General features: G+C 38.2%; 3 protein-coding genes and 2 pseudogenes across 3 annotated transcripts; 2 read left to right on the top strand and 3 right to left on the bottom strand.

The window, feature by feature from the left end:
• Window positions 1-1,608: 1,608 nt before the first annotated feature.
• On the top strand, window positions 1,609-4,925 carry LOC103957557 (annotated as a pseudogene).
• On the bottom strand, window positions 1,622-2,256 carry LOC125480159 (loricrin-like). Its single transcript, XM_048590625.1, has 3 exons — window positions 2,205-2,256; window positions 1,835-2,020; window positions 1,622-1,785 (listed from the first exon to the last, which is right to left on the bottom strand). Exons 1-3 carry the CDS (start codon window positions 2,254-2,256, stop codon window positions 1,622-1,624), a joined length of 402 nt encoding a protein of 133 aa, XP_048446582.1.
• A 132-nt stretch (window positions 4,926-5,057) lies between the features above and the next one.
• On the bottom strand, window positions 5,058-7,247 carry LOC103957482 (protein SYM1). Its single transcript, XM_009369646.3, has 3 exons — window positions 7,024-7,247; window positions 6,044-6,135; window positions 5,058-5,814 (listed from the first exon to the last, which is right to left on the bottom strand). The coding sequence occupies exons 1-3, from the start codon at window positions 7,177-7,179 to the stop codon at window positions 5,406-5,408; spliced, it is 657 nt and encodes a 218-aa protein (XP_009367921.1). The 5' UTR covers window positions 7,180-7,247; the 3' UTR covers window positions 5,058-5,405.
• A 1,868-nt stretch (window positions 7,248-9,115) lies between these two features.
• LOC125479859 lies at window positions 9,116-11,393 on the top strand (annotated as a pseudogene).
• A 376-nt stretch (window positions 11,394-11,769) lies between these two features.
• On the bottom strand, window positions 11,770-13,867 carry LOC103957481 (rhomboid-like protein 11, chloroplastic). Its single transcript, XM_009369645.3, has 7 exons — window positions 13,575-13,867; window positions 13,360-13,484; window positions 13,117-13,202; window positions 12,872-12,912; window positions 12,576-12,742; window positions 12,425-12,487; window positions 11,770-12,116 (listed from the first exon to the last, which is right to left on the bottom strand). Exons 1-7 carry the CDS (start codon window positions 13,789-13,791, stop codon window positions 11,916-11,918), a joined length of 900 nt encoding a protein of 299 aa, XP_009367920.1. The 5' UTR covers window positions 13,792-13,867; the 3' UTR covers window positions 11,770-11,915.
• Between the last annotated feature and the right edge of the window lie 916 nt (window positions 13,868-14,783).

Raw genomic sequence — 14,783 nt, 5'->3', positions numbered from 1 at the left:
TGAACACAACGTTCACCATGATATCTTGAGAAAATATTTTAGCGTCAGTGTTTACATACTCTAATTTATTCGAAGTATCCCAATAACGTAACACTGTCGACTTGATTAGATTTGATCTCGGATCAAAGACAAGAAGTAATCCAAGAAGAAAGACAGCATTTAACTCTTGTAACCCAAATATTGGGCACCAAGCAAAGCTTTTGTCATCTACCCTAATTTTACACCTTCCTTCGTATTTTCTTACTTTTTAATTGGAGCATCTCCAGGTAGAACAGTGCCAACAAGAAAAGTCAGTCAACCTGTATGTGAGTTTTTGTGGGGCCCTACTACTAGACCTGTATGCAAATTTGTTCAATCTGAATTTGAGACTATGGGAAGTCGAAGAGAGCAAAAGCAGAAACCCAAAATGGGTGAGTGATGGGTGCCTAATGACTTTTATGATTGAAGTTCATAGACTCAATTATCTGCTATGGGCATCTATATCAAAAGAGAAACTTCGGCATGACTGTTTTACTAGATCAGTTCTCACAGTAGATTAAGTCTTCAGGGATTTGGTGGGACGAAATCTGAGCGGGACAGTTAGTCTCATCTTTTGCTCTGTCTCACAAACATGCTCAAATTCTCATTATGTTCGGTTAATTTGGCTCCATTTATGTTAACATGGTAATGTCTTATTGACTTGCCCTATATGCCAAACCACGTGGTAGTGTCACTCCTATCAAAGATTCTCTCGATATCAAACTTTAAACATATTGAGTTCTATATTGTTGTGAGAATTTTCTTATGAATGACGCGACCGACCTCCGCCCCAATCTTTCTTTCCCATATTAACTCGTAGTGAGCTATAGCCCTAGCGAGACAGTGGAAGGTGAACTGGATTTCCACTGACAACACCAACAACAACAGCAACTAGTTACTGTCTTATACTGATCACATGCTGCTTCCCCATTCAACATATAAAAGTAAAATAAGTGAGAGGTTAGTTGGAAGAAATTTATTAAAAAATAATTAAGATTTTGTTCACGGGCTCTCCTCAATGGAAGGGGATCCTCTTCAAATCCTTACCTCCTAATTCATTAAATTAGGGAATTTAAGCTGTTGAAAATTAATCCAATAGCTACAAACAGCAGTCCATTTTAAAAGTTATAATAACTTCAGCCATTTGATTAATTTTCAACTGCACGGATTCTCTGATTTGGTGGATTAGGAAGAAAGGATCCGAAAATGATCTATTTCCAAGAATTTCCTATCATCTAATATATTATATTTCAATAATACTCTTTTGGTACTAAATTATTGAATTTGCTTTCGTAAGTCTAGCCTATTACGTAATCCAAATTTAAACAATCTTTACCATCTCATTGTTAGAGTTCATCTTAAAGTCAATTTACATTGTTCACTTATCAGATAACTCGATAATAAAGGATTGTTAAAGAAAAATGACCAAAAAATATATCCGTCATTAAATTTGATATGAATTTTTTTTTTTAATCAAACCTTGATATCAAATTTAATAGTGAGTAGTGAGTTATCGGGACTCTATTATATACAGCCTCTATCTATTAGTAGCTAAAGTGTTATGTTGTTATACAAATACAAATTACAATACATCTCGAGAAACTCAATAGAAACTTATTCTGCAATCAACAATGTCTTCGCCGCCACGGTCACTGCCTCCTGCTGCTTCTCCTGTTACCACTCCACCTCCATTGACACCGTCATTTCCTCCACTTCTGCCGCCATTGTTGCCGTCACCATTTCCACAACCGTTGATGCCGCCATTGCCTACAAATAGCACCATCCTCACCCATTAGTACTCCTCCTACTCTGCTGCCTATAAACAACTCTGTCCCTCCTGTTTCCTCACCACCACTGCCTCCTCTAACATCTCCGCCACCATCTAGGGTCACTCCTCCACCACCGCCTTCAGCCACTTCTCCTCCACCACCAACACTGGTCACCTCTTCACCTCCACCGCATTCACCACCACCATCAGTAGTGACCTCTTCCCCTCCACCACCTTCGCCACCGCTAACTCAACTGCCATCAACACCTCTTCCGCCACCATCACCACCTTTACCACCACCACCACATGTTTCCCCTCCTATAATCCCATCAACCGCTCCGCCACTACCTGCATTGTCAACTCCTACTCCACCAGCCCCCCCACCACTCAAACACCACCATTAGCGAGTCCAACCAACGACTCTCCACCACCTGCATTGCCTCCCCCATTGGCCAGCACTCTGCAGCCATCTCCCTCCAACAATAACTCCATAATCCCACCTCCAACCTACATTGCCAATGCCGCCTCAGTCAATGCTACATCCACCATTATCCTCATCCCTGCCAACCACCTTGCAAGTCCACAACCTAAGAACAAACAAGAGCACAGCTCTCATAGCCGGATCATGCGCCGTTGGTGGACTTGTCGCCGTCGCTCTCCTCCTTGCCATTCTGTTTCTCTGTTACAATCGTTGGCGGAGCAAAAACAACAGTGCCCTTTTGGCGGATCCCCATAAAACACCACCATCCGCCACAAAAGGTGATTACGTTGCCTTTACTACATTGGCTAGAGGGAATGTGTACTTCCTTATGTACCTGAGTTTGAATCTTCTTTCCGCAGTTTAGATGATTAGTTCAAAGTAGAATATTATCAACAAAAAAACCAATTTCATTTACTGATTTACTGTGTTTTCTCCGTTGCATTGTCAGATGTTCTTCTACCAGGAGTCCATGTTATCAGTGTGCTATCCAGCTTCAACATCCCACAATCTCCAATAAGCCACAATGCCGGCTCTGCTTCGATCAAATCCAGATATCAGTTTCCACATCCGCCTCAAACTCGAAGGCCAGCTGGATCGCCTTTCGATTTCTCAAATGGGATTTTCACATATGATCAAATAGTGGTGGCAACCAATGGCTTTTCTGAAGCCAACCTTCTTGGACAAGGCGGCTTTGGGTATGTTCACAAGGGAGTGCTTCCAAGTGGAAAAGAAGTTGCAGTCAAGCAGTTGAAGACAGGAAGCCGGCAAGGGGAGCGAGAATTTCAGGCCGAGGTTGACATCATTAGCCGGGTTCATCACAAGCATCTGGTTTCTTTGGTTGGATACTGCACAACCGGGGTTGATAGGTTGCTTGTTTATGAGTTTGTTCCAAACAACACCTTGGAATTCCACTTACACGGTAAGTCCTATTTCAAGTGATTGATTTTGATTCAATGCAAGAATTTGATAAGTTGATTTGCCTACACGTCTTGTTTTTACTGCTATATCTGGAGTTACTCCATGTATTGCTTGAAGTAAAACAGATGGTGCATTTGTTTATGTCTATTGCTGAATCTTTTCATGGCTTGATAGATGATTCGATAAGCCAAATAGCCAATGGTTTTTTTATTTTCTTTCCTTTATCCGTGTTCTAGAACGTCGCTAACACTACTAAACGCAATGCATTGCAGGAGAAGGGCAGCCTGTTCTGGAGTGGGAAATCAGACTCAGAATTGCTACTGGATCAGCAAAAGGACTCGCATATCTCCATGAAGATTGTGAGTTCCCTTCACAGGTCTCTCGGAAGTTTTTTTTTTCGCATCCGGTAAATAAAATTGCGAATGTTTTTCACATCTTCATTCTCGGTTGCAGGCAATCCAAAAATCATTCATCGCGACATCAAAGCGTCTAATATTCTTCTGGATCATAACTTTGAAGCAAAGGTTCTCAATGCCATTACTATTGCACTAACTTTTTCTTTCATATTGCTGACAAAAATTGAGAGCTTCTCTATATATTCAATGGATTAACCGGTGTTGATAGCGAGCGATAATAAGATTAACGAACTTGAGATTTAACGTTCAGGTTTCTGACTTTGGACTGGCCAAATCTTTCTCTGATACCAACACTCACATGACTCACTTTTCGACACAAGTAGTGGGAACATTTGGGTAAGAACATGATATTCTTCTTACTACAACTCCAACGCCATAGCAATGTAGTCAGTTTTGCTTTGACTGCTATCTGTCGGAGCAAAATTCGCGTTGTTGGGCAGAATTTTCTTAATCAGTTGTTCTTTGGTCGAACATGTACAGGTACCTGGCTCCAGAATACGCATCAAGCGGTAAGGTAACAGACAAATCAGACGTGTATTCATACTGGGGTTGTACTTCTAGAACTGATCACTGGACGCCGTCCTATCAGTACTTCAGAATCCATAAGGAACAAGGGCCTAGTGCAGTGGGTTAGTTCTCTTGCAACCCTGCTGCGTTTCTTAGCAGTGCCTCACCTTACTTTTGGTTGATCAGATTATCCGATGGATGCACAACATCAACCGTGGTCCTGAAATTTTGAGTGTACAAATAACTGAATTTCCGTGTTCGGCATTGCAGGCCAGGCCATTGCTCACTCAAGCGCTGGAAGATGGCGATTTCGATGCACTTACTGATCCAAGATTGGAGAAAAACTACAAGAAGAATGAGATGGTTCGAATGGTTGCTTGCGCCGCTGCTTGCGTACGGCATTCAGCATGGCTTCGACCGCGAATGAGCCAAGTAATTCCCTCTTTCATGTTTCACAATTATAGCTTACTGACTGTAATGTATTTGAAACAAAGCGCGTAACTGTTCATCTAATTAACCGAAAATCTTTAAACTTAATCCGAACTAAGCAGGTAGTCCATGCTTTAGAAGGAGTCACTTCCTTGACGGAGCTTCGTGAAGGAATCACACCAGGAAACAGCACATTACACAATGGCTTTGAGAATGCATACCTCGATATCAGTAGGTACAGTGAAACTACCAGTGAATACGGTCTTAACCCTTCCGGCTCCAGCAGCAAGGGCCAACGAACGGTGTGGAGTTAAGAACTGAAAAGAAAATTATGTACATTCAATTTTTTCAATTGCCTGCAGAAAAGTAATAATCACAGATTACACTAATCTTTCTGGTAAATAATTTTACAGTAACTTTTTGGTCTGGGTTTGAAGTAGCAGCTGTTATCTGCTTGTTCAGGTCTGTTAACTGTTTAAGAGTTAAGAAATCACAGAATGGATATGAAACAAGGATCACATATCAAATCTCAATTCCGGAAAATTTCCTTTCCGGTATTTTACTACCGAGAGTAAATATTTACAGAGGGTAAGACGGTAAAACCAAATTGATAATACTCAACTGGATGGAAGACCAAGAACTTGCAATCAGTAGCAAAGACAATTGATAGAAACATTATTAAATCATTCCTTGAGAATACAATAAATGAAAACTTGTACCGCAAGTAAAACCTGGATAACCATGAAAGAAAATCCATCTCTTCCGAATTCCCAACTTCCAAAAACTAAGTTGGTATCTTAGTTTTCTCACTCAACTGTTATACTTTTCTGACGTACAATCCACTGTATAGTTCAAGGGCAAGCACGAATCACCTTTCTTCACCGTTTTGCTTGCTAACATGCACTAATGATTTCAACCATTGCTTCCATGGAGCATCCTGTTGTTGCTCGAGCCATGACAAAAAAGAGCTATCCAACAAGCAAAAGAAGTTGACATAGAGGAGCTGATACCTCACAGGTATAAACCGAAAGTTTACTACTTGCACAATCGGCCATACACCTCCTTCTAGAACAAAGGCTGGTAGAAAATCCCTTTTCACATCTTCCTTGACTTGAGGAAAACTTTTTCCGGCAGAAAAACCCATGTATGTGAAAAACACAAGTAAATCCAATGGCCCAAAAAGGAATCCATCAATCGCCACTTTAGAAGCAACAAACCGAAATGATTTTGGTTGCAGCAGAAGTCTTGACCTTATATATCGATCTAAACCTTCATACCTGCAAAAGTATAATAAAACCAAACTCATAAACTGTCTCTCTCAGCAAAAATAAGAGAGGAAACGCAGTGAAAGGTTTTAAGGAGGCCCAAATGCCCATGATTAGTGGTTCCTTTAGTTGGTAAAATTCTAGAAGGCCATTTGACGTGTGAACAAGATCTCAAAAACACCAGCAAAATCACATGTCGACATACTCAGAATGATCTTTTCCACCAAAAAAATTTCCTTACCAGAGGTGGCCAACAGGCCCAACAAACCCAAATCCGAACAAGCTGGTTGTACCCACTCTTCTCCAGTTGATCTTTAACTTTTCATCTTCACCCTGTGCACGAAGACAAATAAGTTAGTCTATTAACATGGAAAACTAATTAACAATATATTTGATAGCAATGTCTTGCGAGCATGCATTTGATCATTTAATATAAAACAAAATGTTGAGAAATTCTAAAACTTTTACGTAATATTTCTCTCATATATGTAGCCTAAATTGGGGAACTCTGCACAAGGTGTTATGCTTAACAGCGTAACTTGATTTCAGAAAGTGTTTGGTACATTTACGACCGAAGAATCAGTTTAAGAACATTACCATAACACGTCATGTTTCTCTAAACTAAGAAAAATTATACACAATGAGTAAGTAGTTTAATATCCTCTCCAAAATATGTGATCCTCCAAATCAAGAGATAAAGAAAATGCAGCTACCAAAACTTTTCCCTAAACATGATGAAAGACTGACATGGAATGGGTTCACCGCCACTTACACATGGAATTGTATTGTTGAACCCAAACACCATGCCATGCCATAGTGAACCCGTTCAATATAAGTTGCTTATAAGGAACTATATCCGCTTGGTGCCACATTAACCCCCATTATTAAGCAACAAATCCTACACTTCTTTAAGTTTAAAAAAACAAGCACAATGAAATTCTTTCCAAATTCCATAGCAACGATTCAATAAAAATTGACAAATAAATAAACAAATACAGAGGCCATCCAAAGCATGAAAGAAATTCCACAAACACAAGAACAAGAGCTAAATGATCAAATGTAGGAGAAAAAAGAAGAGACCGATCTGGGAAAATAGTGAATAACAGATACCCATTTGAGCAAATACTGGAACAGAGCAAGAAATGCAAGAATATTACCAGAATATTGTGGATAAAAAAAAAAACCATTTGGGTAATGGGTGATGGGTATTTTTGTTTTTACCTGAGCTTGAATCTGCTCGCTTTCCTGGGCCGTGTAGTGGGTGATGGTCTGGGCAGTTACGTCACCAAACCCCCAAATCAAACCGGAGCTGATGACCTGCGTCTTAATCGGATGAACAGATAAAGAATTCTGGTACCATTTCCACAGCCTAAACATGTCAATCCCGAAATTGACCACTCCAGAAGAAAATTCCAAAAATTCAAAGATAATTACTGAAAAAAATTGGGCTGAATATTCAGATGAATCTCTAATCTGGGTCCTAATCACGGTGATTATTCTGTGATTAATGAAAAACAATTGTAAATTACGAAGAAAGAAGAGTATTTCTGAAGTTTAATCACAGGTGGTTGCTTGCTTCTGATCTCTCTTTTTTTAGATTTTCCGGGAATTCATCTTTGCGGCATTTTCCTAGGAAAAACTGATGGGAAACGAGAATTTTGCCGGCAGCGGCGAAACGTACTTTTACATAAGCCGAGTGCGTAGAGCCATAGGCTTACGGCTAAGATCCCATGTATGGTGACCCGGCCCATAACCCGTAGTGGGCTGAGTCAAGCCCAACATAAAGCCCAAACCTTTATCTTAATTATCAAGAATTGTGCCATCCGCACACCATTTGTTTACCTTCCCCACATTCCTCTCAATTTTCGACCATCAAATAGAATAATTTGAAGAAAATTAACATATAAAATTAACAAAGCATGTGTAGATGTGGATAGCACCATCCATTATCAAATATAGCTGACAGTGATGTCAACATGGGAAATTTGAGTTTATCACATTGTAGTGTGTCAGCCACACCGAAGATTCCGTCGGACCTGGCTTCTTTGCCCTCCTAGTTCTCATACACTCTCATCCCCTCCTATTTATACGGTCACGGTTAAACCACATCAACATTTTATAACACTATTACTTTTTAGGGGCTTTTGGATCCAGGTCCAAAAACTTAGATAGTTTTTGGGACTGAGTCCAGTTATCTAATTACATATTTTGATATCAATTTTGCCCCTTCAGATAAAAATATTTAAATTCTTTAATTTTTTTTATCATTTATTCAGTTTTTATATTTGAATATTTAAATACTCAAACTAAAATATTATCTAGTAACTACCTACTATTTATGAAGAAAACAAGACCGATATTAGTAGTAACTACCTACCTATTGTATAGGAAGAAAATGCTTTATACTTACAAAGCAGATATAATCTACCCGCAAAACAAAAATAAACTACCTATTGTATTGGAAGAAAAATGCTAGGAACCTACATGGCGGAACATAAAAATATAAATATGATATAATATACCTCCATTAAATGAACGAATTTGGAGGGAAGAACACAAAAATATCACCCATGAAAAGAAGAGACAAAAAAGAGGAGGATTGATAGAGTGAATTGTTTGGAATAAGGAAAAAATGAGGGATGAAACAGACTGGGGGTTGAGGTGATTATATGGCTATAACTAATCCTACAATTAAGGGATTAGTTAAACCACAAATTATATCATAATTAAGAAATTTTGTGTATATATTACAATTCGTAAACCTAAGAGGTAAATATGGTACAAACCACAAATAAATATACATGGAATCTCAATTATTGGACCTATTTCAATGAAGTGGACTAATTCTACTAATCTCTCACAAAATTGGATCTATATCAAGTTATCCCTACTTTTTATCTTATTATCTTCATAAAAAAAAAATCAATATAAAATTGTTGACATACCGTGACTGCACAAAATAAGAGATGATGAAAGTGTATAGAAATTGAAAGGGCAGAGAAGCCGGGTCTTATTTCGTCTCTAGTCACTGGTTTGTTCATTAGGAAAAAAAATTCAATAGAAACGTCTCTACCACATTACGTGTTCATCGGAACCCACAAAAATTCTCATTACGTATTCTGCCCCGCCCACTCACTATCCAAGTAGATGACTCGAGCCACGCCAAATATAACAGTTGGATTCGTGCTTGATATGAACTTAACATGTACGTTCTTGCTTTATGAGTTCAAGCATAAATGATCAAATTAACCTAAGCATTCATACACGACTAATCATAATATTTCTTTTATTATTTATACGTGTCACGAAAGAAATATAATGAAAATTGGTTGGACTTTTAATGGAAATTTGATTACCTTACAAATGAAACTAAGATTTATGAGAAAGGCGGGGGTGTTGAGAGATTACGTAAACTTTCATGAGTTATTTTTAATAAGAAAAAAAAGGAAGAAAAAAAAAAAATGAGAAGCAATTTTCCTGAAAAGTTTTGAGACCCTCACTTTTTTATCCTTATCGGCTTATCCCCATCACTTTTGTCTCTCTCCCCCTCTGAGATGATTACATACATTATGTTCCCCTTCTCTTTTGGTGGGTCTCCATACTCCGCCATTCCTTAGAAGCTACTCATCCCCTTCTCTAATGTACAACCGAGCTTTGATTTTCTGGTGTCTTCTGATTGTGATTGAGTAGCACCCAGAAACCCAAAATTTTTGAAAATTAAAAAAAAAAATAAAAAATTAGGGTGTATTCAATTGAGAATTTGAGAGGTTTTAGTTCTTTTAATGAATTTAGGATGTTCAATCAGGATTTTAAGTGATTTTCTGAAATTCAAAGTGTATTCAATCAGAATTTTAATATAGTTTATTAAAATCCTTAGAAATCCGAGTATATTCAATTAGGATTTTAAATAAGATTATAACATTCTAGATGTATACAATTAAGAATTTATTTCGGGTAAGCCTGCGGATTCTTTGAAAGTGCTTGAGATGATGTCCGGAGAGGAAAATGTGAAGCCGAATATAAGGACTTTTAATGTACCAGTCGGAGCATGGTGTAAGAAGAAACATTGCGGAGGCATAGAGCGTGGTGCATAAGATGGTTGCTTCTGGAATGCGGCCTGATGCTGTTACTCACAACACATTAGCTAACAGCTTATGCGCAAAATGGAGCGACAAGTCAGGCAGAAGGACTGATCTTAGAGATGCAGAACAAGAAGTTGTATCCGAATGCGCGACCTTGTAGCATTATCATGAGCGGGTATTGCAAGGAAGGTAAGTTGAAGGAGGCCTTAAGGTTTATGCGCAGGATAAAAGATCTTGGCCTCTGCCCGAACATTGTACTCTTTAACTCGCTGGTTAAAGGATTCGTAGACACCATGGATAGAGATGGGGTTGATCAGGTGAGTTATGACCTACAGAATTGCGTAGCTATTTGTTTGCACGAAATGGTGTTTGTTTCGATTATTGACACAAAAATGTGTATTAATTTGCAATTTTGCAGGTGCTGAAATTGATGGAAGAATTTGGGGTCAAACCAGATGTGATATCATTTAGCACCATCATGAATGCATGGAGCACAGCAGGGTTCATGGAGAAGTGTAGGCAAATCTTCGATGACAGGGTGAAGGCCGGCATAAAACCCGATGCACATGCATACAGCATTCTTGCCAAAGGTTACGTGCGTGCTCAAGAAGTCAAGAAAGCTGAAGAACTATTGGCAACCATGATCAAATCAGGAGTTCGTCCAAACGTTGTGATATTCACAACCATCATGAGCGGATGGTGCAGTTCTGGCAGAATGGAGAACGCGATCAAAGTTTTTTATAAGATGTATGAGTCCGGTATTTCTCCCAATTTAAAGACATTTGAGACCCTAATATGGGGATTTAGAGAAGCAAAGCAGCTATGGAAAGCTGAAGAAATACTCCGGATTATGGAAGAGTTTGGTGTTCAACCGGAGAAATCTACTATCTCGTTTGTTGCAGATGCATGGCGCTCGATTGGACTAACAAAAGACGCAAACACGATGCTGGATTCTGCGAAAAGTGAAGAAAATACCTCTCAGGTTGAAAAAGAAGAGGAGCCATTTGAGAGCTTACAGAAAACATATCAAAAGAAATCAGCAAGTGCCTTTCATCCCAATTTGTTACAAATACCATCAGCAGTCACAAGTGATCAAAAGGGTTCAGCAACTAGAAAAGGAAGAACGGTTTTAAGAGATAGTGATTTTTCGTTGGACGTGTCATCGCTTGCTGCAAAGCCTATGAATCTGTTTCACACTTGTAAATTTGGGGAGAGATCGCCGATTATATGCAGGCAGCAATCTCAGGGGCAGCTTGGCGTTTACGGTCAGATTGCACAGCAATGTACAGTTGTGCTTATGAACTAAGGGAACGATGCGATTTGGATATAAACAGAATCATATAGAATTATCCCGGTAGAAAATTCAGCATATGAATGTTGTAGATAGTGAAGAGAGTTTTTCTTTTCATTGAAATTTGCTTGTTTTTGAGCATGCTGATTACTTCTTGTAAATAAAATGCTTCACATTGTACTTTCCCACATTAATCATCAATATAATTATTGACAGTTGAGAACATGAAGAGTCTCGTAGATGTCGATAGAGCAGCGTGCCCGCCCTCTTGCAGTCCAATTCGAATCTCTATTTCCGTAGCTTAGAGTAGTTCCAATTCGAATCTCTATTTCCGTAGCTTAGAGTAGTTTAGAATATCGTCTTTGTCAAAAAGGAGAGCTCATTTTCTCACACTCAATGTAACATGTTAAGGGGCATGTTTGATAATAAAATTTGAAAGATTAAAAACGCTCTCAGGTTATAAAATACTTCCAAGTGCTTTTCATTTCAGCGGGCTTCTAATAATAAAAGGTCCAACAAAAGTGCTTATGAGAAGCGCTTATGGGCCATTCAGAATTTCCCTTACACATTGTACACATTTGGTTCAGACCAAGATTGACCCAATTGGGGAAATTTCTATCCTTTTTGTATTGAATCAATTAGCATCAGAATAATGTACACATGGTCAACAAAATATAGAGCACAATGGTGAGCAGGATATTAACTGCTGCAAAAGCACATAGTGTGGTTTCGATAGCAAATTATAACCGAGTTCTGCCTGCTTTGCTTTGGAAATTCGATCCTTCTTGTGATGGGGGTTCAGAAGGAACCTTGCTGAGAATCCATACCAGAAAAACACCAACAAGAGCACCTGAGAGATGGGCAATGTGATTGACATTCATCAACGAATTTCTGCCAAAGGTGCCCGATAATGCAGTAGAAGCTTGGGCTGCTTCCATAACCTAGTTGTGGCCAAAAACAGAATCATATTGGTAATCTGTCCCCAAATATGTACTTAGGACATATTGTAAATGATCTTAGGAAAAATAAGAACATAAAACGCAAAATAAGCATGTGCACACACGCAGACAAGTAAACTAATAAAACTGCAGATATTTGAAGTGTAATTTCATTTAAAACCAGATAATCTGACAAAAATTATAACAAAGCTGTAAAACCATGATACAAATTGGAACAAAGAATTCATATGCTCCAATCAATTTTGGAGATGCTTTGGGAGCAATGTCTATTTCTGAAAACCTCGACTCACCTTTTCTACAACAAATTGGCCCAATATAAGCACTTCAAGGATCTTCCTCCAGTCCCAAGACATCTAAATTGATCAAGAGACGGGTTGACTGGTTAAGCATAAACTGATTTGTCTCGTCTAGAGAAACAATAAATTCCAGATCGGAACTCACCTTTACAAGCACACTAATGGTAAATAATCCGAAAACAGCACCAGAGGCTCCAACTGAAACTGCATTTCGTGGTAGAACAAGCCACGATACAAGGTTTGCTCCAACACCGGTAAGAATATAACAAAGCCACAGAGCAAAATTCCCTTCCTCTTCTTCAACTAGCTTACCTGTTCAGGCAAGAAAGACACCATCTAATTATCTAAATTTGATTTGTATTTTCTATTTTAGGTCCAAATTTCATTTGTTTCGGTATTAAGTTGACCATGCTGCTAAAAAGAAAAGAAAAGGACCCTCACCAAAAATATACAAGAAGAAGAGGTTGCTCGAGAGATGGCTCCTGAAAGAATGCATAGTGAATTCGGTAATCAGTACATACATGCAAGTTATTTAACACTAAAATGCTCTCTCGCTACACTTATGTTGCTAGACTGTGAATCTAAAGTCCAAACCACGCATTCTAACAAAAAGCAACCCGATGAATGATCCAGATTCACAGTCCGGCAACACAACATAATTTATTACATAATCGTATATGTCTCACCAATTAGCATGACAGAATGTTGCTGTTAGAAACTGGTACCATGTAGGCCAATTGTGGTACAAGTAGAGCATTTTAATCGCGCGAACCTAACACAACCATAAACAAATCATAAAATCTAAACCCAATTAGATGCTGGACTGATTACAAAGTTGTTAAATTCGAACTAATCAAACATTAAAACAGAACAAAATACAAATTAATAAAGTTGTTGAATATGGATTAATCAAACATTAAAAACACTACCTGGAACACATGATCAGCTAAGTAAATCCCAATGTTAGCAAGTATAATCCAGAATATTCCGTTGGCGCGTCGGTGCGGCTTCCCTCGCTCTTCTGGCCGTGATAGAACATCTAAGTCTAGGCTGTCTAGCAATTAAACACACTGTAAGGTTGCTAAAGCAGAAACTGAAATATCCACCAAACTCCAACTAATTAACTTGAAGCAAGAGGATTTACCTGAGCCGTTGGATTTGCAGACTATTATGGGGGATCGAGCGGTGGCGGGAAGAAGGGGGCGGAGAGAGAGGTGGAGTTTGCTGGGTTTGGTGTGGTTGGGGGGAAACTTGAGAGTGAGGTTCGGATGGTGAGAGAAGCAAGTGCTGGGTACGAATTGGAGTTTGCTGGGTTTAGTGAGCGTTTGAAGATGCTGGAGCTGGAGCAGAAACTGGGACATTCTGCCTCCACTGTGGAGGTTGCTGGGTTTAGGGCGTTAACGGATTCCAGATAGTCCGGGAAAGTGATATTCCTTTGTGTGTCACCCCACCCTTTTCTCTCCTGTTGTTAGTAAATTACAATTTTGCCCCTCTGAGTCACTGTTTTTTTCTTCCTCTCTTTCCTTTTTTTTTTTTTTTTTTTTTTTTTTTCCTTAAAAAAAGACAACTGGTGACAAGTTTCGGTTTCGAACCTGAAACCTCCAATTTTTAGTTTAAAGAAAGCTTCGCAATCCATCATTTACCACTAAGCTACCAGCTCGTGTTTTTTTCCTTCCTTTCTTAAGTTTTTCCTTTTGGTTTTGTACTAGTACTATTTTGTGGTTTTAAAAATTATACGGTTATATCTTACAAAAAATTTATATTATTGAGTAGGATGTAATATGATAGTCTAACCTGGTGTGAACTACACTATTATTGTAATAGTTGTGAAAGCAAATTAGAGAGGGTGAGTTTAGTTTCATAATGAGCTAGTAATAATGTGCTTTAAATTTATCTTTGAAGATAATCAAACCTAAAACCTTTCACTTACAAGTGAAGATGAATGCTATTAGAATGTAGTACTAATGCGACTAATGAATTTTTTTATTTGACTGAGGGTGTATTCAATTGAGAATTTGAGGGATTTTAATTCTTTTAATGAATTTAGGAGTACTCAATCATAATTTTAAATGATTCTCTGAAATTCAACATGTATTGAATCAAAATTTTAAGATAGTATTAAAATTCTTATAAATTTGGTATATTCAATTAGGAATTTGAGAGAATTTGAGAGATTCTGTAGTGTAATTTAAGCATTTACAAATCTCTCATATTCCTGTGAGATTTGAAGGGATTGAATAAAAATTTTTTATAAAATCTCCACAAATCAATTAAACTCCCTTAAATTATATGGATATTCAATTTCTATAAAATCTCTCAAATTCTCAATTAAATACATCTAATGTTCAGTCAA

This window comes from the organism of the source record quoted next, unplaced genomic scaffold (genome assembly GCF_019419815.1).
Source record: "Pyrus x bretschneideri cultivar Hongxiangsu unplaced genomic scaffold, Pyrus_bretschneideri_v1 Contig1, whole genome shotgun sequence".
NCBI classification, from domain to species: Eukaryota; Viridiplantae; Streptophyta; class Magnoliopsida; order Rosales; family Rosaceae; genus Pyrus; species Pyrus x bretschneideri.
Note: the sequence above shows the minus strand (reverse complement) of the source record. Positions and strands in the feature narration are given on the sequence as shown.